This window comes from Antedon bifida, chromosome 4, assembly GCF_963402885.1.
Source record: "Antedon bifida chromosome 4, ecAntBifi1.1, whole genome shotgun sequence".
NCBI lineage: Eukaryota > Metazoa > Echinodermata > Crinoidea > Comatulida > Antedonidae > Antedon > Antedon bifida.
This window is the reverse complement of record NC_136229.1, coordinates 27,448,815-27,474,615: the sequence shown is the minus strand read 5'-3', so window position 1 is coordinate 27,474,615 and position 25,801 is coordinate 27,448,815. Positions and strand designations below refer to the sequence as shown.

Sequence of the window (25,801 nt, the reverse complement as noted above, 5' to 3'; positions counted from 1 at the left end):
AAAACATCTAATCATTCAACTCCCTGACGCAAAACTACAATTACAATCTTGTTGGTGCAGTACCCGCTGCTTACTTGGGCTCGAATCTAACCACTAGCCATCAGCGCAAGCTCGGTGGTTTAGAGGTATGAACGCCAGGCTAGTGATCTGGAGGTCGTGGGTTCGAGTCCCACCCGAGAACTACTTGCGAATTTTTTCGCAAGTATTCTCAAATGCACTTAGTATAAAGTACAAATTACGTCAGAGTAGGGCAAAACATCTAATCATTCAACTCCCTGATGCAAAACTACAATTACAATCTTGTTGGTGCAGTACCCGCTGCTTACTTGGGCTCGAATCTAACCACTAGCCATCAGCGCAAGCTCGGTGGTCTAGAGGTATGAACGCCAGGCTAGTGATCTGGAGGTCGTGGGTTCGAGTCCCACCCGAAAACTACTTGCGAATTTTTTCGCAAGTATTCTCAAATGTACTTAGTATAAAGTACAAATTACGTCAGAGTAGGGCAAAACATCTAATCAATATATGATCAATCAATGAAATTCATAAAATCGCGCGTAACTTACGCTGCGCAACTCCGAAATCGTCCAAACGCTTGGCTGCACATCTACAGCTATAGGTAAATCTTATGACAAAATTATACAATCTTATGTTGGCCAGAATTAGAGATATGCGACCAACAAAATTCGTGGAAAGAAAAAAGAACATAGAAAAAAAAAAAAAAGATCCTGACAATAACAATAATAATATATCAAAAATTTATTAAATAATATTTATCGCATAATATACAATCTACGATAATTTAATTAATTGATATAAAAAATCATTATACCCAACTACTATCTTCGCTTCCTTATGCAGAACATCATTTGAATAAAAGAACAAATCACATACACATAATCAAACATCGTATACTCTATCTCTAACAATTTTTTCAATCTTCTATCGACTAAAGCCGAAGTATAGTCATTATCTCGGGACCGTTCTATGGTTACCACCAGGTAGGCTTACTTCATCAAGGCTTCTATGAATGGATGTACTGGTTGGGAGCAGAAAAACTAGTAGACCATACCCAGTACCTGTTTTGATTACGATCAATCGGGAAATTACCTCACAAAGTTACGCACGATTTTATAAATTTCAATGACTGATCATAGGATAAAAAATAAAAGTAATTTTCTATGGACAATTGGTTAATTCTTATCAAGGGTCATGTATTTGTGCGCTAAAAATGGCATGTTTTACAAGAAATTTTGCGCATTTTGAAATATTAAATGCACATGCGCGCGTAACTTCTTGTGAAACATGCCATTTTTAATCCATAGAAAGTTTGGCCTTGATATGACTGAAATTTTCACCAAGTGTTAATATAATCTATGATCAATCATTGAAATTCATAACTTAAGCTGCGCGACTCTAACATCATATAACAAATTTTCATGCACATCTACAGCTACAGGTCAATCTTATGACGAAGTTATGCAATCTTTTATGTTGACCATAAGTAGAGATACGCTGTGAACCTTTTGGATAACCAAAAAGACTGTTCCCATAGCTACCATAGGAAACTTGACTGGAGAGTTTCATTGGTAGGAAAACAGTTAACAATACAATGAGTGAACATTTACCAATTTATTTGATTTTGGAGGCAATCAGGACCACGGTCCTAATTCTGGACCACAGTCCTAATTCTGAACCACTTTTTAGTATTATTTACTGATCTGCTAGTGTTAAAAGATAGGACAGAATTTTCAAAAGCCGGCAAGCAGTCTTAGTAAAGTAACAAATAAACTGAAATTGCATTTTCTCAAGAACTACTTGTTCAAAAAACCTCATTTTTGTACAAGAGGCAAGAGTTATAATTTGTGATTTGTAATTTTAAAACATAATTTGAGTTAATGTACAGGTTTTATAGTTTAAAAAAAAAAATCTTTTAAAAATGTATTAAATGCACTAACCTGCAGTTCCTGTGTATCCACTGATTGTCAACTTATAGTTAGAGTCCTCAGTACCAATACCAAAGTGAGAATATCTTGCAATCTTCATTTCGTCCAAGTGGTCAGTCATCTCTACTAATAGCTCAAAACTGCCATCAGATGTTATACGATTGATTTTTTCGTTACCAAGCCAGAACTCTGTGTTCACGTTTCCAAAACCCACTTTGTATTCTGCCCAATTACGGTAGAAATCAACTGATCCATCTTGTCTTCTCTGTATAACCTGATAATGAAATGATCTATACTCTAAAGACTTACTAAAACATTGATGGCAAGCCCATCAACATGAGTAAATGGAAATAAATGAATTAAGAACCTGACCACTAATATTACGATGAAGGTACCATGTGTAAACTTGTGTATTTAACGCCATCATTAATATAATGAACGCCGAACACTTGGAAAGTAATCCGTGGATTAGCTTACCACTTGCGTGAACCACGCCAGTCTTGTGCCGTACATGTGAACGTACCCTTAGCAGGGAGTTGTAGAACTCCCTGCCCTTAGTAAGCTCTGCCAAGGCTTTTGGAATTGCACTTGCTGATATCTTTGAATCGGTTGGCCTATACTTACCGTCCAACCTCCACCTTTGCTCATGTCACAGTACACAGTAAACCGTGGACCTCCATCAATTTGCCGTATCACATATTCACCACTCACAGCATAGGGATAATGTTGTAAAATGTCACCACAGTCCCTCATAAAACACTCTAAAATTACACAGTTAACATTGTTATAATAAAAACATTTTGTTTTGAATACACAATATTTCAACATAAACTATAAAGGTTTTATTCAGTGATGTAGCCACAAGAAATAAAATGGTGCGGTTGTTGCAAGAAAAAGGAACACTCCCCTGTGCAACCCATGGTTATTAAAGGCCTTTGTAAATAAGTGGTCAGGCTGAAACCGTACCTACCTGCCCTGTTATTTCAAAGTATTTTTTAACAAAAAGGTTGTTAATAATGTTAGCAAAAAATTATTTTAAAGTTTTTTCAACTTGTTTGCATTGTCGTGAGATGTTTTCCAAGTGATTGTACTAACGTTCTTGTGACCAATGAATCATTCATTCATAGAAAGTACTGATGTAGAAGTCGGCGACTGTAGAATGGACCAGAGACCTGAGTTATATATTTTTTTTGTCTCCATTTTTCGTTTAAATATTTTACTTACTTGGAGGAATTGGTACACTACATATGTCATCCTGACATGAGTGACAGGTAGCCAGTACAGCTAACATACAGCAAATTACGAATGCTCTGGAATCCATTTTATGTTACACTTGAAAGCTCACTAAATACAATTGACAGGTTATTTTCATTTAACTAGATTAGAAAAGTATGCAGTCAAACGACAAGTATCATGAGAGTTGTATTTTCACCTGATCTACCTTGCAGTGTATTAGAAATCGCCAAGTTTCTAGCCACATGCAAGTTACTATCACATGTCTAATAGAGTCACTTGCTTATGGTGTTACTTGCCTATAGAGTGACTAGCCAAGGAGTCGCCAACCTAGCCTATGGAGTGACTAGCCTTTACAGCCACTAGCCTATGGAGTGACTAGCCTATACAGCCACTAGCCTATGAAGTGACTGGTATAATAATAGATACCTACCCTCATTGTGTGTAAATAATTGATTGATTGAAATAAAAGCACAAATTTAGAGAAATTGTGAAATTTTAGGGGCTCTTCAATCTCAAACATAAACTGTTAAATGAATTAAAGTTTAAAGACATCATCAACTTCCCTATCAATCTAAATTGAAAGAATGTAATACTTACAACTATTTTCAATGTTTTTTACACCTCAACTGAACGATGAAGCGATTGTCTCAGATCTCACAGTGCAGTATTGGAACACGTCTCTTTTATGGAGATTGGTTGGGGAACAACCCAGATGTTTTCTAACCACACCCTTTCAACTAAAAGGTTTTTATAATAGGATTTCTCATGTAATCTCAATGTTACAAATTACATTATACTGAACAATATTTGAATTGCATTAGTTTGTTTGGATATTTGTAGATAATTTGTTTAGCTAATTGATTCGTGAATGAGATGAAACACTCTTGTAATTTGCTGTTTGTAAACACTCAAGATAGAATTGCTTTGTTGAGACTTTTTAATTTGTTTAGCTAATTTGTTCGTGAATGAGATTAAACACTTTAGTAATTGGCTTTTTCAAGACAGGATGATAATTTTGATTTTAATTAATGTGAATGAGTTCCTAGTTATCTATCTCTCTCTCCTAGTGTCTCTGTTCATATTGTCCATATGGCCCAGTGTTATATCAACATTAATTAACACAGAAACACTCTCATGCATTTAGTTTGTTATATTCATTAGCTTATGTAAAAAATGTTTGATGTAGCTTCTTGTAGTTTCCATCCACACTCAAATGAAATCAACCAGTCTGTATCTGATCATATTAAGTACATTTGTAATTAAATGAGAAGATGTGCCTAACTCTTGGATGTCTTTATTTTATTTTAGTTGCATAAATGTTGTTATGTCTTATACTTCTAATGCTACATACTTGTTTATTTGCCATAAATGGTATTTTTAAAGTGCATTCATTTTTAAAATTTTGAAAGTATTAACATTTCAATTGAGATTCAGATACTGTAAAAAAATAAGTGACCAATAAAGAAATTAAATCTAATAATAGCAATAGCATACAGTATTTCTAGGTAAATTGGACTATTGTAAAGACAAATGTTTCTTACATTCTCACTTTAAAATGGCTGACCGGTAAAAATATTTTAAAATAGAAGTTTAATATATTGTTCTTCATTGCTCTTTTAGGCTTGAAGCTGTTCGTTGCGGGTGTCTTCCATTGTGTCCTAACCAGCTGGTTTATCCTGAGATATTTCCAAGTAAGTTATAATGTTCTCAACGTACTATATAATAATTTTAGTAGTCTATTTTTTTTTGCAAAAGTCAATTTGTGCGGTGTGTACAGTAGGTCATAATTGATTTGTCTCTAATTTAGTTTATTCCATTTCCATGTGACAATATGACAGAACTACAAAAGTAATTCAATATTCCAATATTCTCTTTTATTATATTATATGGTGATGATATTGTTTAATACATTTAAACAATGTTTGTTTAATTTTGTTAGGGTTACATGTTTAAAGCACTTTTGTATCCCATTCCTTTATCATTTTATTGTATTTGTATTTGTTTTTTTTTATTTTGGAATAAAAAGTTTTATAATTGATTGAAAATAAATGATTATTGTCCCATACCGAATTACTTTTTTCAATCTCTTTTAGAAGACTGTTTATACAATACAGAACATTATTTTAACAGCTACGACGATTAGATTCTGCAGAACACCAAATATTGTACGTAACTATGACAGAAGTACACATGAAATCACTGCAAAATGTAGCTGGACATCTCTCAAGCAACAATATCTATTTTTTTCTTGTTTTCAAGTCAAGAATCATAATGGTGTATCACAATTTTCAAGATACATAATTGGCTTGAATGGTAAATCATGAACTTATAATATTTATAATAAGAAATTAGTTAAAATGCAATGCATAACCATGTTAAATGGCTTTAAAATAGCTCGAATTTAAATTTCTAAATGCTCCAGCATGTCAGTGTATTGAGACAATATTTACATGTGCAGAAAATATTCAGTTGTCAAAGTGTTTGGCAAATGGTTGGAGAAATTAACGATAAGCAAAATTATCGGTCGGAGAAAGGTCCAGTTGGCGAAAGGTCCAACTTCAAGAATAGATCTCTGCGGCTTATGAGAGACTGAAAGATCATATCATATATCATCATATAGTTCATTGAGGTTATCAACCAAAAGTATTGATAGAGGGCGATGTTGCTGTATCAATGCCAATCTTAATTTTTTTTATTTTACAGTGTTGTAATGTGAATAGTTTTATCAATTAATTAGATTTTTGAATCCTCAATTGAGAAAATATTGAATAGGCTGCCGTTTCGCAACATATGGGTCGCGACCCAATGTTTGGGCCATGAAAACAAAATGATGGGTCGCGAAATTGTTTCGATGCTGAAATTGTTTATCAATTATACACTGATCTAAGATGTGAATGTTCTCAGTTTTGTAGAATCTACAAAACTGATATTTTAAATTTAGAGTTTTTCCTTGATGCGAGCAGCGTACCGGCACAATCGGGAATCGACAATGGAGAAATCCCCTTTTAGAACGTGTATTTACCTACCAACTGGCTCTACGACGACGCTAGTTTTCTGTAGTTTGCAAAAGCGTATGTAACCTGACTGAAAAACTGTGAACTTTGATGTACCGGCGTGAGAACTTAACAATGAACATTCAATAAAAAAAAGTTCAGCCCAAATGATGTTATACTCTTAGCGATGTTATTCAGGCCCTAGCTAGGCAAACTTTTTATGGTTCAGGAGAACCTCTTGAAATTAGTATTGAACGCAATTTAAGCTATCCTTAGTCGCGTGTGTTTACCAGTGGAAAAAGTATGCTACAATCATTTTGCCAATTGCGAGTGCATTATTATCATTTCTGGCCAACTAGAGGTGCTGTTTATTATGATTTTTACGTGCGAGATTACCATTTCCGGTCATCTAGGGTTGTCATTTAACAAAATTCACTTTGCTACAGGCCCCACTACATGAAAAATTAAAAAATAAGGTTTTATACTGTTCTACGACACTCACTACGACACTGGCAATTTTGAAAATTTAAACTCAGTTTTATAATTGCATTAGATAGCAGAATTAAACACAATCGTACCAATTAGTTAATTTAAAACAAATTCGACCCAAAGTCTAAATCTGACTGGTAACAGATTTACAAACTGTAGGCCTAATAGAATCACACGTACATGCATCTATTGAACTAATTTTTTGCTTTTGTTGAAACATATTAAAACACAATAAAGTTGTTCATTTCATCAGTACTCAATTAATCAGTTGATGCTCAGAACATCACTCACCTGATTAATGTGATTTAAATGAGACGCTTGAATGTTGTTTTCAACTGATGCTTCTTCCGGTATTTTTTTCATTGATTTGACAAACACGATCTTTCTGGTTATAGTTGACCGAGAAGCAATATGATTTCTCGGAACATTCTAGCAAACAATTTACACGGCTTATATTTTTCAACTCGTAACTCCAACCCTCAAGAGCCTGCTCTCGGATAACTGTATAGAATGAATTGGTCGAAAGAACACTGATGACAAAGAGCAGAAAAAAGACAACCAAAATAGTATGCATTGCGACGTTTTAGAAATTTGTTTGTTTACAGTTTTGGCGGCAATGCAATCTACAATCGCCTTCAAACTCGACAAGTTCCTGTATGAGTTTTTTAGTTTATACTGGTATGAACTATTGGAGATGTTCCATTCAACCACTTCAATAGACAACTCGGTGAACCAATCAAAATGGTGATAGTAAGATATGATTTACATAATAATGTATGAACAAAAATTAAGCATACAGAAGATGCATTCATTGCATTTTTGAAAAATAAATTTGGTGATATCGGGTTTCACGTGTCTAGGCTTCAACTTCATCGTTCTCGCAATCATCATGTTGATTATTACGGAACTAGTTGGAAATAATTCAGCAACAATGTCGTGTGAATGAAATATTGTCCCTGTAGTGGAAATATACTTTAGTTTAAGTACTGTGTATTTAATTTACCCTTTAATGTGTACCTCTATTGTAGTAAAATAACAGCCATGCTTTAAAGCTAACAAATAATGTACAATTAAAACAATAATGAAAATATTAACAATCATATATTAACAAAACGATTATTATACAAATAATGAATGTTTATGAGTGTAATGGTACAAATAATGGCATGAGGTGATTGATGAAAGGTTATATCAACGAGGCAACGCCGAGTTGATGTAACCTTTCATCATTCACCAAATGCCATTATTTGTACCATTACACGAATATTAAACATTCATTATTTGTTTTATATAACATCTAAATAGATTCCTGTCATTTGAATCAAATATAAGGTAGCCCTAGCCAAGAGGCCTACATTTCATTCAGATTGATTAAAACAGTAATATTATAATATTAAATGTTAATGTTATATTTATATGGATTTTATAAACACACCTACTTTAGTGTTAATTATGTCAACAAACAACCAAATAATCCTATACTTAGCAAGGCTAAAACGCCTAGGCTAGGCCCAGCCTAATACTAACAGGCCTAGCTAGGCTTGTAGTAGGCCTAGTACTAGATTGGCTGAAAGGCAAAACTTCGACAGACAATTGGAACTTATCTTGACTAATTATGGTTTTTCCAACGATTCCACGTCTTGTAGGGATGTCCCCATTAAGTAATCAAAATCCTAAAAATGATCTAAAGCTAATTTAAATGCCTTTTTGAATGAAATTAGTACATATATATCTCCAAATCGTACACAAAAATCTGCTGCTTTTGCATATCTGGCGGTGGTATTTACAAACAGAGGCAGGACGACAGGTGGCGCTGTTGTATTTCAATGTAATTTTTGTATTCTAATTTTTTTTTCATCCGCGAAACGTTTTTTTTTTTCGTACACAAAATGTTTAAAAAAGTACTATTAAACGATCGTTTAATAGTGCGTACTATTGCACGCCATGTGACCCACAATAATTGTCCAATCAAATGACAGGAATTTATTTAGGTGTTATATAATACAGAATGATCCACAAAGATATTCGGGAGTTATCCATGTTGAACACCCTTTAATGACCTAATATATGTACGTTATGCATTACATTTGTTGTCCTTCTCCAGCTTTGTAATTCGATTCTATTTGTTATTGGTAACAATATTTACAGTTACATTTTCTATGGTTACATCGTTATTGTACAAATCTAATAATTTATTTTCAAAGAAAAATAAAGGAATTATCATGTCATGTATAATAATTATAATCAACCACCTTCTGAAATGATTAATACGGCGCTTTATTAAAAGTGTTCATTGTATCATTAACTCAATACAATATCATTGTTGAATATGTATTATGTATTCTGAGATCGTAGAAGGTTGCAAAATACAATACTGTATTTGGGTGTATTATGCTGTGGAAAGTACTGCAATTGTGTAATTCTAATCAAAATTAGCTTAATTATTGAAAAACATACCTTTTGCATAGAATAATAGCATTTGTAAATTTAGTGTCTTTGAGAAATTAAATTGGATGGTATCGCAATAATTCATTTTTCATAATTATGTTGTTTGTATGCATCATTAAAACACTTTTTAAAATAAATATTATAGATATTACTAATTTTTTTATATTTTACTGCACAGTAAATGATAAATAATACAATTCATGTTTGGAGACCAAAAAGAAGTTTTAGACATTTTTGCCTAAAGTATTTGTGATAATTTGTAGAAAGTTTCACTTTTTGTCAACGAAATAACCCATACATATTCATCAGTACTACTACTTCAACTAGTAGGTAATCCAGATCTTTCTTTCTTCTGTTCGATTTTACTGCTTGCAATTTTATTGACGGATTTGAGGATTAATAAATAGGGAAGGTGGGCTTAAAAATTGTGAAATTAAAGGGTTAACTTAACAATACTATACTTTTGCATTGAAGTTTCCCAAATTTAGAAGGGCCCAGACAGATGAGGAACAATTTAAAAAATAAGAAAATGTCAGTTAAACTCTGGACGAATGCAATATTTGGTGGTGGGAAGTGCAAACGAGTCTCCACATCAAGCACACTTCATGGTTGGAGCTGAGGTATGAAAATTGTGAAAATATAAACCTGGAATTGCTCCCTATAATGTATGGATACTATACAAATTGCAGAAAACAATTCAAAACGCGCAGTTTACTTCAGCTTGTTGCGTTTTCTGTCCCTTTTAAAATAACAAACTGTTGGACTATCAAAAATCTTGTACATTTTTGTAAACACTACGCAAGAACCTTCTGCAACATAAATGGATTGCTTCTGCATGTTTAACTGACACACACACACACCTAGCTAGTCATCATCATCAGACACGATGGATAGCAAAGAAGCAACGTATTCCAAATCGTGCATAATACCATACAGTATTTTGATCTGATGTGCTTTCATTTTTAAATAAAGTACTGATAATTCTGTGTTATTCTGTGAGGAATACGTAGAAGTGTGATTTCAGGGCTAGATCATGTGGTTGGATGAAATATGATTTTTTAAAATAACGGTTGCATCTGTATAAAAGTGTAATGTAATATTTTCTATATTGACATGGTTGACCGTTCGTCTAGCCAACCAAGAATTCAGGTTAAGAGCTGTGAATTATCAAATAAATAGTTAAACTTTTGTGATAATTTTGTATTTGGCCATTTTATTTCTGTTACACATATTTGTTTTATGTACATTTAACCATATATTATTTGAGCTTAAAAAATCAATCACTAATGTAACAATTTCTTTAACCACTAACAAAACAAACTTCATTAACCACTAATGTAACACTAAATTTAACCACTAACGTTTTTTTTTCATTTTTTTGCGGAAAAATTCTTGTAAGTTGGAAATCTTAGACTTTTTTGTTCAAGTTCAATTTTAATCCTATGTGTTTTTAACAAACCTATGTTTAAATTTGTGCAAATACATCTCTTCACTTAGCTATCAGTCTCCACCTTTCGTAAAGCGACCGACTTTCACAAACAGCCATCTCGTAAGTAACCACCTCCCTAAAACGACCATATATCGATATGATGCCAGTGTTATTATAATTATGTACCTGGTGTAAGGTAAAGGCCATTCAGGTGTGAACGATAACAGTTATTGTACCACCAAGCACCTTTGTATTGCTCAGCACAGTTACTACTGCATTTCTTATCATTGCCTCTGTTGTATGTTGTAAATTGTTTACCATTGTGAATTGATGCCAAAGAATCACCTAAACTAAGCGGCAATCTCTCTCTATGGTCTATTACGAGAGGTGGTGGTCCTTTGGAAGAGGTGGTCGCTTACAAGTTGGTTGATCATGATAAGCTTTCCCTAATGAGAGGATATGGTCGTTTACGAGAAGTGGTCCTTTAAAAGAGGTGGTCACTTACGAGAGGTAGTGGTCGTTAAGAGAAGTTGTTCCTTAGGAGAGGTCACTAACGAGAGGTGATGGTCGTTTAAGAGAGGTGGTCACTTATTAGAGGTGGTCGATTATGAGAAGCTTTCCCTTAGAGAGAAACGTTGTCAGTATATTAGCCAAAAAAAGTCAAAGATTTTAGTTAAGTTTAATTTAGTTAAATGTAACATTATTTATCCAGTTAAAGAGAGCTGACAAACTCAGTTCCTAGATTTCCAACTTTCAAAACAAAAATATGTTGAGTTTTTAAAAGATTTCTTAACATTTTGTCCTGTTGTTACGTTAGTGGTTACATTTTCTGGTTAACATTCAACTTGTTGCAAAACAAAGATTAAAAACATCACTTAAACATTAAAAATAATTAGATTTGAAAACTACTAATTATCACTAATGAAAATATAGGAAATACTGATTTATGATCAAATATCAATTTTATTTTATTAATAAAAACGATAAATAAAACGATTAATAATAATAATGTTAATTTTATATATGTATGAGCATAACATTTTTATGTGATAAATTATTGTAAACACAGTTGGTATAAACTTGAACGTATTATTTGATATCCTCCTGTATAATCCCACCCCTACTTTATGTGTGCTTTTACAAACAGGCATATCCCCGGGTATAGTCCCAGTATTGACTTTTGGCCACTTCAGATGAGTTTTTACAATAAATGCTTACCAGTTATTTTTTTCATAAAGCATGGTTTACCCGGGTATAGTTCCATCCCCAAAGTCGGCCCAACTTCGTGTTTTAGCGGGATGAAATTATAACAGAGGATATATGGTAATAATAAAACATGTTCATTGTTAAAAGTATTATAACAATTAAAGTAATAATAAATCAATACAATTAAATACATCACAGTTGTTTTGATGGGACAATATTTGATTTAGAACATTTGGATTAAGTAACTAGCCTTTATTATAATTTAATGATAAGGCTATAATGTATAATAGATCTAAGAAACAAAATAGGAATCTATCCTTATTTCTATTATTCATAAGTCAAATAATCTAATAATAATTACTACCTGTGCCATCATGTGTACCTGATGTAAGGTCTGAATCATGATAACCCTCTTATGGTGCTCTTTTAACTGATACCAGTTGGTGCTTGTTTAATCCTCTGTACCTGGTGTAAGGTAAAGCCCATTCAGGTCTGAATAATCATGACAACCCTCTTATGGTGCTCTTTTAATCATCATCACTGTCTTCTTGAGACTGTAGTTATTAGTATGGAAATCATACCAGATGATGCCTGTCGCATTATCGGTACCTGGTTTAAGGTAAAGCCCATTCAGGTTTGAACGATAGCAGTTATTGTACCACCAAGCACCTTTGTATTGCTCAGCACAGTTATAACTTTTCTTATCATTGTCTCTGTTGTATGTTGTAAATTGTTTACGATTGTGAATTAATGCTAAAGAATCACCTAAACAAACAAAATCTTTAGTTTACTTCATTAATATTGAATTTGAATTTGTTTTTAAAATAAAGGATAATAATGAAAGGGAATATAATTTAAAAAATATTACCTACAAACCCAACTTTTTTCCCCTCAAAATATCAGTATCAATAAAACACCTGAAATGTGTTTATAACATCATGAAGGTATGATTTTATTTGAATAGGTAAAGAAGTCTATAATTGTGTAATAAAAATATTCTACTGCAGTTACGAGGTATGTGCATGTTATCAGACCTCGTGCAATGATTTCGTTCGTCGGCTTTTGTACCTGATTTTGAATCCCATTTTCTCAATTTCTTACTAGCTCTTTCATTCTGTATATATTTATTACATAACCACGATAAATATTGGCATATATATATTGAACTTTAAAGGTCAATTAATTTTTAAAAATGGATTTGCACACAAAAGTTGCCTCCCCTAAATTTAATTAAAACAGCACCACCGCTACTTGGTTACAGTACATGTATCAAGTTCTGTCCTTATGATATAACTGTGTTTAAGCAGTCATAATTCTAAAATTGCTTTTTATTATATATACTTTAGGCCTAAATGTGATAAATGCAACAGAAACCCTACAGTATGTTAGTAGTCCATGACTATTTTTACTGCTAGATACAAAGGCCTACAAAAAAAGTTAATTCTTTGTTAAATAAAAATGTGCTATTTTAGTGTAAATATTGATAGAAAGATATACTAACCTGCCGTTCCTGTGTATCCACTGATTGTCAAATTATAGTTATACTCTTCAGTACCAACTCGAAAGTGAGAATAGTTTGCGATCTTCGTTTCATCCAAGTGATCAGTCATTTCTACTAATAGCTCAAAATCTCCATCAGATGTTATACGGTTGATTTGTTCATTACCAAGCCAGAACTCTGTGTTCACGTTTCCAAAACCCTCTTTGTATTCTTCCCAATTTCGGTAGAAATCAACTGATCCATCTTGTCTTCTCTGTATCACCTGGATGATAATAATGATAAAAGTAATGTATAGGCCTACTGTACTTTACTAAACAACTGGAGTAAATAGAACAGAATTAAACGAGAACCTGACCAATAATACTAGGACTAAATGTCAATAATTACTGTACACTCATTTTACAATAATTTTCTCCTTGTTTCTTAGTACGCAAGTTTTGGAACATTTGTATAATAATTGGCCTTTCTGGCAACACTTCAACATAATTTTCAACCTGTAACGTCCCAGTGCTAGGCAACGCTTCTCTCCTCCATGACATTATTTTCTATAATAAATGTTTTCTGTCTATGCTGATCCGTAGCAGTACTTACAGTAATGATGATGCACGCATTTTCGTTTGTTTTTTAGAATGAATTAATAATTAAGGATTGATGTACTCGTGATATCTTTGAATATTGCCTACACTTGTATACTTCTTACCGTCCAATTGCCACTTTCCCTAATGTCACAGTACACAGTAAACTCTGGTCCTCCATCTGGCTGCATCACATATTCACCACTCACAGCAGAAGGATAACATTGTAAAATGTCATCACAGCCCCTCATAAAACACTCTAAAATGTACGAAGTTTGTATATTTTAGTAATTTTATTAAGAGAAGTGGACCAGTAAGGCAGGATACGAATCATCGGGTTCGAAGAGGACCAGTAAGGCAGGATATGAATCATCGGGACAGAAGAGGACCAGTAAGGCAGGATACGAATCATCGGGACAGAAGAGGACCAGTAAGGCAGGATACGAATCATCGGGACAGGAGAGGACCGGTAAGGCAGGATACGAATCATCGGGACCAAAGAGGACCAGTGAGGCAGGATATGAATCATCGGGACAGAAGAAGACCAGTAAGGCAGGATACGAATCATCGGGACAGAAGAGGACCGGTAAGGCAGGATACGAATCATCGGGATCGAAGAGGACCGGTAAGGCAGGATACGAATCATCGGGACCGAAGAGGACCTGTAAGGCAGGATACGATTCATCGGGATCTAAGAGGACCGGTAAGGCAGGATACGAATCATCGGGACCGAAGAGGACCAGTAAGGCAGGATACGAATCATCGGGACAGAAGAGGACCAGTAAGGCAGGATACGAATCATCGGGACAGAAGAGGACCGGTAAGGCAGGATACGAATCATTGGGACAGAAGGGGACCAGTAAGGCAGGATACGAATCATCGGGACCGAAGAGGACCAGTAAGGCAGGATACGAATCATCGGGACAGAAGAGGACCAGTAAGGCAGGATACGAATCATCGGGACAGAAGAGGACCGGTAAGGCAGGATACGAATCATTGGGACAGAAGAGGACCGGTAAGGCAGGATACGAATCATCGGGACCGAAGAGGACCAGTAAGGCAGGATACGAATCATCGGGACCAAAGAGGACCAGTGAGGCAGGATACGAATCATCGGGACAGAAGAAGACCAGTAAGGCAGGATACGAATCATCGACACCGAAGAGGACCAGTAAGGCATGATTTGAATTCAGTTAAATAACAAATAACATATCCTGAAATCAGAAAAAAATACAAACTTTTGTGACAATATCAGTATAACAAAAATGTATTCCCCAACGTTTTTTCGCCTTTTATCCATTCACACAAGGTCCATAGAATATATATAATCAAGAACAACGCAATTCAAGTGTTACCATAGACGTTGTGAAGCTCCAAACTTGGGCCAAAATTGGATTTTTTACCACAAGTAAAAACACCCCTATTGAAAATAAATGGTACGGTCCATTCCCATGCCCGACCAACAATTTTTTGCTTTCAGTTTGTTTATAAGTCTTTCATCATCTTGTATGAAAAATTAAATTTCAACAATCCGTGTAAGAGTCAACGTTTACCTTATTTGACAGTGAAATAACAGGAAAAATTACAAGAAAATGCTGTAATTTTTAAAATGACCGTTACTATGGCAACAAGACAGATATCAAAAATAATTGTATCTGTGTATGTTTCAATCAAACCTCTTTCATTGTGCAAATTTTAAAGAAAATCTATTTTTTTTACTTGGCCACCTAAATGTCTATATTTATAGACAACTGCTCTTAATTTCTTAACATATTGGTTTCTTATTCTATCATATTCATATCTTACCATATTCATTTTCTTAAGATATTAAGTTCTTAACATACTTATTTTCTAAAATTGCTTCATTCGCAATTTACAAATTTAGGCTGACATTTTATGTTTCAAAACCTGACCTTTTCAATTGTTTTTTAAATGAGCTGGAGATTAGATATGGATGAAACTTTACGCTATTTATTTATTATGTTGTTGTTGTTAATATTATGTACAAATATATATATAAAAAATATAATGCTTAAGAAATGAATATGTTTAAGAAATGAAAATTAATTAATTAATTAAATTAATATGTTAAGAAAATTAATATTTTAAGAAATAAATGCATTAGAAAATAAATATGTTTTTGTCTTCTTCTTGTTGTTGTTTCTTTGTTTTTTAAATATATATTTATATTGTGTCTTTAAGACTGTTATTGGCCTTGTTGGATGTAAATGTGAAATAAAATAAAAATATCTATATTTATTCTTATGAATGTGGTATGTATAATATTTTTTTGATTACAATTTATAAATCTAGTGTATGTTCTTGTAAAAAAAATGTGTGAAGTGGCGATAACATTTTGAATTAATAATACTAATAATTGATGATATTATACTGTACTCTCGCTGTGAATTATAACCGTTGAAAATCATGAATCTGTGTTAAAAATATACCGTTGATATGAATTAAACATCTCTGTGTATATTTTAGAAAATGGTCAAAACTGATAAATCGGACACCGTGACCACAGGAATTAATATAATTGTTGCGCTAACTGATATGTTAAAAGGTGTGGGTGTTCAAAACATATTGTACACATTATTATTTAGATTTGGATGTAAAGTATGATGCCATATTAAGTCATTTGGGGTATCGGCTAAGGAAACTAGGTACATTACCAAATGTCCATATTGGGTAAAAGAAAAAATGCTAGAAATGCCAAGTATTACAAACTTTTTCACCGTTCTGGGGGACAATTACATCTTTAAGCGTGATTTTAGTTAAACACCCGTAAAAAGAAAAGCATTAAATTCAATTAGTAAATTACCTTCTTTAAACATGACTGACAAATTAATAAATAACAATTTGAATTAAACTAAATATATACAGTAGAATAGACAGAAAAGGAGAAAGAAATACTAAAAAAAAAAAACAAAGAAGAAAATTCGTCAGTTTGTAATGAATTGGAATAGTTGTATGACTATGATAATATGATTAGATGTTTTGCCCTACTCTGACGTAATTTGTACTTAATATTAAGTACATTTGAAAATACTTGCCAAAAAATTCGCAAGTAGTTCTCGGGTGGGACTCGAACCCACGACCTCCAGATCACTAGCCTGGCGTTCATACCTCTAGACCACCGAGCTTGCGCTGATGGCTCGTGGTTAGATTCGAGCCCAAGTAAGCAGCGGGTACTGCACCAACAGGATTGTAATTGTAGTTTTGCGTCAGGGAGTTGAGTGATTAGATGTTTTGCCCTACTCTGACGTAATTTGTACTTTATTAAAATCAGGAATAAAAAATAATTTGGAGATTATTTTGCTATGAATTAAAGCATTTATTAACAAATGAATTTATGCATAATTTACATAAGGCTCAGAAGAAATGGACGAATAATATAAAAGATAAACTATTAAAACTATCAAAAGACTTGATGTTAATAATTTAATTATTTTATTGATTCCTTTTTTTCCTTACCTTATCGTAATTGACACAAATCCTATATATTAACGTAAACTCTGTTTTTAGGCATCAGTTATACTTTTAGGATGGCAATTATTCAAATACATGTATGTATATATGATATCCCGCTTCATGAATCATTTATTGTGGTTGGTGATGCAATATAATTGATGGCATGTCAATATAATCTGTATGTATTGGTATTTGTTCAATATATATATTTTTCTATATTTGCAATATTTTATACCGTAAATACAAATTGTAGTAGTTATACTAAGATGACAACGGGTATGAAGCGTCTTACATACGCACAGAGCCAAAATCGCATCTTGGACTTGCACAGTGTATGGACCTAACCTTACGGTTTTCATTAAATATATCATTTCATGCTATCATTATAAATATCTAACTTTCAAACTTTTGCATTCCTCTCTTTTCATTTCATCCTTTTTGTCTTGGGTGAAATACTACATTTTCCTCCACTGAGGTTATAGCCTCTCTACTCGAACACAAATAAGATAGTTTAACAAGAACATTTTAATCATGTATTTTACCGACATTTTTCATTTTTACATTTTAATTAACATCGTATCTGAAATTTTAATTCAATACTGAATTCAAGCATCTTATTTTGTAAATATACCTGTATTTTAACTACTTTAAACACTTACTTTCAATTGTCACAAATGTACTTATAGTCCAGGAGTATTAGACTTTGAGGTAGAAATAAATATGCTAAAGCTGAATTTTTCAGGATAGGTCCCTAATGTTGTCTGAAACAACATACTAAAAGTCCCCGGGTTTCCCTGTTGTGCTTCAACCCGATTGGGCCATTTTTCAAAATGGCGGCCATCTTAAAATTATTTACCATATGTTGACAACCAGTAGGTGTAAGTAAACGATCTTGGTGTCAAAATACTCAGAAGATCCATATTTATATTCACTGTAATGGAAAAGTTTAACAAAAAATGGTCAGAAATGCCTGTTTTGACCTTTGACCCTAAATTTGGATTATCTCAATATCTCATCAACGACTGGCCGTAGAGACTTCAAAGTTGTCCCAAATTATTTAGAATGCCCAACTTTCTATTCACTTTAATGAAAGAAAAATACCAAATTCCTTTAGAAACCTTCTATTTTGACCTTTGAACTATTGACCTAGACATATTTTAATTTTATAGACATCTTGATGATCGATAGGAGTACACAAGCGAAATTGGTGTCAAAATACTCAGAAGACCCACATTTATATTCACTGTAATGGAAAAGTTTAACAAAAAATGGTCGGAAATGCCTGTTTTGACCTTTGACCATAAATTTGAATTATAATCAATATCTCATCAACGACTGGCCGTAGAGACTTCAAATTTGTCCCAAATTATTCAGAATGCCCAACTTTCTATTCACTTTAATGAAAGAAAAATACCAAATTCCTTTAGAAACCTTTTATTTTGACCTTTGAACCCTTGATCTGGTCATATTTTATACCAAAATTGTATAGAAATCTTGGTGATCGATAGGAATACATAAGGGAATTTGGTGTCAAAATACTCCAAAACACCCATGTTTCTGTGTACTCTTATAGAAATAATGTACTAAATGCGATTGAAAGTGTTTTGACCTTTGACCTTAATCATTACATTTTAATGAGAATTAGTCTATTTTGTGCCTAGCTTACCTGTATAAACCGACAATAGCCCGTGCTCTCCAGAGGGAGGGCTTAGATGCAAAAAGTTAAATTTAAGTTGACATAAAGATAGACAGAATCTAACAATTCATCAGTATGGCCATTATTGCCATGAAAGGTAAAATTCATTCCAAATTGCTCAGATGCTAAACAGACAAACCAAGCCCCAATTTTAAACTATATATATATGATACATTTTACTGTCTGTTTGGGCTTTTGCCTGTTTTCACTTCTTTTATTCATTAGTAACCAAACAAATTTTATTATTTATTTATTCTTTAAATATTAAGGTTAGAAATTAGTCCTCCAAAAAATGCCACTCCTTCTCTATATGGCTAATGTCCATGTTTAAACTTTGGAGCTACACCAATTCTGAAATGTTTCCTCTTCGGCAGTGCCATTGAATATATAGCAGAGACCACTACTGGTTGATTTGACACACACTTATTGGTAAAATTGTTTTTTTTTTTTCAATTGAGCTGCACTATTACATTTCTTTGTGTATATAGGTCTGGAGTACATAATTCATCTTATAACATTTTTTAAATTGTCTAAAACTGCATACTGTACATAGTCACCCACCCAACCATTTATCAAGGTCTCAGTCTAAGTCTCATTTTAGGCTCTAGTCATACCTCCGATTCTTATCTGATATGATGCAATTTAATTTTAAAAGACTTATTGCATTTATATTTAAGATGTGAACATTTTTCTCTGTTTTTGTTCTAATCAAAATTCTCTAAAAATCGAAAATACTTCAGGACTATATGATGGTTAATAAAATAAGGGCATGAAAATCTGTTGAGGACCATAACAACTTTACAGTGACAATTTCTTTATAATCCATCTTGATAGATTTGTAAGAGTTTCATATTGTATTTTATTATTTAGGTGATTTGTCAAATGACACATTGTGACCCTTTGATACCTGAAATTATGGCCTCATATCTATATTGATGAATATTATTATTCGTCCATCGGACATTTTTTCTGGGCTGTTTCGGATAAATTTGACATCTCATGGCATGATGAATGGTATGATGTCCATCATGCTATTTGGGACTTAAATTATTAAATTATAATGTAGTGATTAAAGTCAAAGGTAAACAAACATGGGTGTTTTGGAATATTTTGACAACAAATTCGCTTATGTATTCCTATCGATCACCAAGATTTCTATATAATTATGATACAAAATACTGTATTGGCCAGATCAATAGTTCAAATGGCAAAATAGGTGGTTTCTAAAGGCTTTTAGTATTTTTCTTTAACTACAGTGAATAGAGAGTTGGGCACACTGCTTAATTTAGGACAATTTTGAAGTCTCTACGGCCAGCAGTTGATGCAGTATTGAGATAACCCAAATTTAAGGTCAAAGTTATACATTTTGAAACCAATTTCGTATCCTATCGATCACCAAGATGTCTATAAAAATAAATATGCCTACGTCAATAGTTCAAAGGTCAAAATAGAAGGTTTCTAAAGGTTTTTGGTATTTTTTTTCATTAAAGTAAATAGAAAGTTGGGCATTCCGAATAATTTGGGACAACTTTGAAGTCTCTACGGCCAGTCGTTGATGAGATATTGAGATAATCCAAATTTAGGGTCAAAGTTCAAAACATGCATTTCCGGTCATTTTTTAAAAAACTTTTCCATTATAGTGAATATAAATATGGGTCTTCTGAGTATTTTGACACCAATTTCGCTTATGTACTCCTATCGATCACCAAGATGTCTATAAAATTAAAATATGCTTAGGTCAATAGTTCAAAGGTCAGAATAGAAGGTTTCTAAAAGAATTTAGTATTTTTCTTTCATTAGAGTGAATAGAAAGTTGGGCATTCTGAATAATTTGGGACAATTTTGAACTCTCTACGGCCAGTCGTTGATGAGATATTGAGATAATCCAAATTTATGGTCAAAGGTCAAAACAGGCATTTCCGGTCATTTTTTAAAAAACTTCTCCATTACAGTGAATATAAATATTGGTCTTCTGAGTATTTTGACACCAAAATTGTTTACTTACACCTACTGGTTGTCAAAATATGGTAAATAATTTTAAGATGGCCGCCATTTTGAAAAATGGCCCAATCAGGTTGAAGCACAACGGGGAAACCCGGGGACTTTTAGTATGTTGTTCCAGACAACATTGGGGACCTATCCTGAAAAATTCAGCTTTAGCATATTTATTTCTACCTTTGGCCCTTTTTTTGTCTAATACTCCTGGACTATTATATGTATATAATATATTCATCACTGAAAATTTAAATAAACGTGACAAGAACTCACACAAGGCAAAAAAAAAAAATGAATTGGAATAGTTGTGTATTGAGGGCGCTGCGTTGTCATTCTGTAATTAAACATACAGGTGTGTGTGATGTAATGCCGTGAGTAAGCAGAGCGGGTCTTTTGTTCGTTATGTTATAGTTGTTATTTTGCATTTGCAGTTGTCAGCATATATGTAAGTTATCGTATTATATACTGTATTTAGCAACTGAATAACATGTGATTTACTTGGTTATAGTAACATTACAGTTCTTGTTCATATCGTAGGCCTATGTAGGCCTATAAGCAATTTACCAAATGTTAACTACTGTAATAATCATGCTGTGCTTAGCAATAAATGAGACTCACATTTACAATATTTATCTTAGTTTTGATACGTTTCGAAGAAGTAGAAGTAGTGCGTCCACAGATGTGTTTAGGGCGAGTTGCCGTGTCATGGTGTCACGAACACCAAGACAAATTAGAAACCCTGTCTAATGAGGAAAATGTTAAAAGATACTAACATAACTTATACACTGTCTTTTGTTGAAAAGCAAAAATGTATAAAATATAGTCTGAAATGCTCTATTTAATTATAAAGCGGAGCCTATCGGGTAATAAATACAATTGTTTTAAGGATGGGGATTATAATAGGATACACTTTTCCTTCTGTAGTTAATAAACTAATTAAATCCGCAATCAATTTGTTTTTCAGAACAAAGTCCGTGGTGTCCAAAGTATTGATGTATATAACTTAACAAAAATATAATCCTAAACTAAACTATAGTACTGTGCATATTCCGGGGTAGGGGAGTTACTTCATAAGGTCCCGAAAATCCTGTACAAATTTTCAAGAACCTACGGTACAGCCGTCGCTAATCAAACAATTCTTCATCTATACACACACCAGGGAAGAGGGTTCACACCATCCGCTAAAATGATTTACCATATAACAAGGATTTGACCATAAACAATGTTTTTGTTTGGCTGTTAATGGAGTCATTTTAAATCAACAGCAAAACGAAAACATTGTTTATTGAACAGGTTTATACACGCTAGAATACATCTCATAAACTCTCCCAGACGTTCTTTGGGGGTTGAGAATGCATGATCCTAAATTTGTCCTTTTTAGGTCATATGCATACATCAAAAGCAATATATATTTCTATATTTCTTTTCACATATACTTTAAATAGGTTAAAATACAGTTGGTCTTCTGGTTAAAATTAGTGTATTTAATACATCAAGACATATTCAGATACCAAAACATATATTAACATTGCTTAAAATGAAATCGTTGATTTCCAGAACAATTGAAGTTGTTCACAATCTTAAAATAAATGTGACATTGTTACAATTTAAAAAAAAAAAAAAAAAAGACACGTAGGTTAATCACGGTGTATTTTAATAATAATAATAATAATAATAATAATAATAATATCCTGGATTTGTATAGCGCCTAATGTTGTGAAACCTCTAAGCGCTGTACATAAACTAATACAAAAAAAGTGAATTCAAACCATGCCAAAAAAAAACCCCAAACCGCAGTAAGGGGATACGTCTTCGTCGCTAAAGCGTGGTTCCCACTAGCGACGCAACGCAAGGACGTAACGCAACGCAAGTGAATTGACCAATCACAAGCGATGGCTTATTCGCTTGTGATTGCTAACTGTCTATAACTTCGCTTGTCATTGGTTAAAACGCTTGCGTTGCGTTTACGTCCTTGCGTTACGTTCTAGTGGGAACCAAGCTTAACCAACCAACTAATTGAACCCCGGTCAGCACCAGTTGTGTCTCGGTCATCCCGGACTCAGGCGCCTCCTGCCCTACTAAAAATTGATCTAAAACAGTCTAGGTGGCATGGTAAAGGAGAAATAAGGGGATTAATATATAGGAAAATGTTTGTTGGTATACTCTTCTATGAAGAAATTTGAACCGGAAATTCGTTAATTAACAATTTATAGTACAACTATGCCATTCAACTTGTAATATTTGGGCTTTTCTCCCATTTTTGCATACCTATAGGTATACCAATTTCCATTTCCTTTTCCAACGTCTATTGTAGTTTATTTTTAGTTCCTGAAACCAATAATGTTTAAAGTGGCAAACAAACAAACAATGATGTGAACCTCCATATAAAGAATCAATTTATTTAAAATAGAAGTTTGCAAATTGTATACTTACTCCTTTCAATGTAACAAAATTCAGGCGTTTGAATTATGTTGTTTTCAACTGATGCTTTTTCAAGTTTTTTCTGACTGATTTGACAAACACGATCCTTCTGGTTATAGTTAACCGACAAGCAATCAGATTTCTTGGAACATTCCAGCAAACAATTTAGTTTATGTATATTCTTCAACTCGCAACTCCAACCTTCAAGAGCATGCCCCTGTAGGATAACAGTATACTTATATGTATTGATCGAATCATCACTGACAACACATGGCAGAAGTAAGACAATTAAAGTTAGCATTGCGACGTTTTAGAATTATGTATTGACGAATGAAACGGTTATCGTGCCAATAAAATCTACAATTTGCCTTCAAATACTCGTCGTACGCCTGTATGAGTTTCTTAACGATGTGGTACGCACTATATTTTCATCTTATATGTATATGAAGATACAGTGGATATTCCATTATCCAACTACATCAATACAGTGTTCACCAATCAAAATGGTGTTAGAAATGTCTGATTTACATAATAATCCATGAACAAAATTAAACATAAAGATATGCATGCTCTTTTGTTTTTTTAGACGCCTTTTTTTATAAATTGTGTTGCGTGAACTGTTTTGAATTGAATTCATAATGCGTGAAGTGTCCAGTATTTTTATTTGCAAGTCCTACATATTGCAATTGAATCGTGCATTCGTACGCATTACCTCTTTTTAAAATTTTTTCATTAAAAATGGCATTGATAATCTTTAATTTCTGTGTAATTTTTTTTTCTCACCTTTAAAAGGCCCACTGGTTAAAATATTGGATATAGAGGTTTAATATTGTTCTTTGTTCTTCATTGTTCTTTGTTCTTTATTGTTCTTTTAGGCTTAAAGCTGTTCATTGCGGGTGTATTTCAGGATAAATCAGCTGGTTTATCCTGAAATATTTCCAAGTAATTTGAAATAATCTATGATGATTACGATTAATTTCAGTATTCTGGATAAACAAAATTTGTCAATGAATAAGTCATTCAATATTCCAATATTGAATCACTTTCTCTTGGAATCTCTTTTAGGTGATTGTATTTTTATAATATATGATGAAGATGTTTAATCAAATTATATTGAATTACTTTTTTCAATATCTTCTGATGACTGTTTACAATACAAAACATCTACATCTATTTTCTGCACTGCTTTCAAGTCAAGAATCAAAATGGTATCACATTTTTCAAAATTGAAGAAAAAATCATATAAAACTAGATTTGAACTTGTCACTTAGAGTAGTTAGGTTTTCCACGCACACAAACACAACAACGTTCACAGTAATTTGTTATACCATCCCATAATCGGAAATAAATATGTTTTTCAGTGCTGAATTGTTTCTACCTGTACTTTGTGCCATAAGGAGGTTTCCTAGAAATGGTATAATCAATGTTTCACGTGCGTGCACGTTGTGTTTGCGTGGGTAGCCGAAGTGACAATCTAGTTAGCTTTAGGTAATGGAATACAACGTAATACAAGCAGTTGACCAATAACAAGGGATAGTTCGAATAATCCATTGCTTGCTTTGCATTATGCATTTGCGTAGTTTGTATGTATTTCTGTAGTATTTATCTCCATTTGACAATAATATTTCACAACTTCAATTAATAAGTTGTTCAACATTCCAATATTGAATCAATTCGACTCTTTAAATCTCTTTTAGGAGACATAAGACATAAGAAAACTTGTTTATCTCCAAGAAATTGCATATATATTACAGACTGTATATTTAGGCCTATAATATATTTAATAAAAATTAAACAAATACATTATTATTGTCCTATATTGAATTACGTGTTTCAATCTCTTTTGATGACTGTTTATACAAAACAACAGCTGCGACGATTCTCAAGCAACAACAAGTTAAGAATCAAGTCAAGTCAAGTTAAGTAAATGTATTGTCATTTGTAAACATATAAAAAACATTTACATTGTAATGAATTTGAACGGTTTCGGCTAACAGCAAATATATATAACTTTGTTTACAAAATTTTTCAGCCGTTGGCTCCCTTCTGTTTGTACTATTTATGTGTTTTTTTTTTAATGAATAAATACCCAATATATATCCCCCGCCGGACACCATCCCGGTATTTCTAGAACTGGTAATGGTATCACAATATTTTCAAGATTGAAGGGTAAATCATAAAGTTTGGTTTTTATTAACGCAAGTAACCTGACCAATAAGTAATAGATTATTGGAACTGTCGCTTGTCATTGGTTAATTTCTTGCGTTGCGTCCTAGTGCTTAATGCCAATTTTCGAAAATGGCCAAAATAACGATATGTTGAGGTAACATTAGGTGATTTTGACCCTTTGATTCTCTTTTAGGAGACAAGACATAAGAAAACGTATGCAAAAATA

At 33.0% G+C, this 25,801-nt stretch overlaps 3 protein-coding genes and 1 non-coding gene across 4 annotated transcripts in view; 1 reads left to right on the top strand and 3 right to left on the bottom strand.

The window, feature by feature from the left end:
- Nucleotides 1–4,199, bottom strand: part of LOC144839870 (fibrinogen-like protein A) — a 30,766-nt gene extending 26,567 nt beyond the window's left edge. The window contains exons 1-3 of the mRNA XM_078695438.1: nucleotides 3,168–4,199; nucleotides 2,568–2,704; nucleotides 1,956–2,217 (exon numbers count right to left, since the gene is read on the bottom strand). Coding sequence (XP_078551564.1) covers nucleotides 1,956–2,217; nucleotides 2,568–2,704; nucleotides 3,168–3,264 — 496 coding nt within the window. The 5' untranslated portion in view covers nucleotides 3,265–4,199. The remainder of the gene's footprint in view (nucleotides 1–1,955; nucleotides 2,218–2,567; nucleotides 2,705–3,167) is intronic.
- The window catches only part of LOC144839856 (fibrinogen-like protein A), a 77,896-nt gene that overhangs the window by 42,005 nt on the left and 10,090 nt on the right, over nucleotides 1–25,801 (bottom strand). The window lies entirely within an intron of this gene.
- Trnat-agu (transfer RNA threonine (anticodon AGU)) lies at nucleotides 109–183 on the top strand. Its single transcript has one exon. It is a non-coding gene; the product is annotated as a tRNA-Thr (tRNA).
- LOC144841227 (ficolin-1-like) lies at nucleotides 10,191–13,784 on the bottom strand. Its single transcript, XM_078697484.1, has 3 exons — nucleotides 13,638–13,784; nucleotides 13,246–13,507; nucleotides 10,191–10,883 (listed from the first exon to the last, which is right to left on the bottom strand). Exons 1-3 carry the CDS (start codon nucleotides 13,782–13,784, stop codon nucleotides 10,717–10,719), a joined length of 576 nt encoding a protein of 191 aa, XP_078553610.1. The 3' UTR covers nucleotides 10,191–10,716.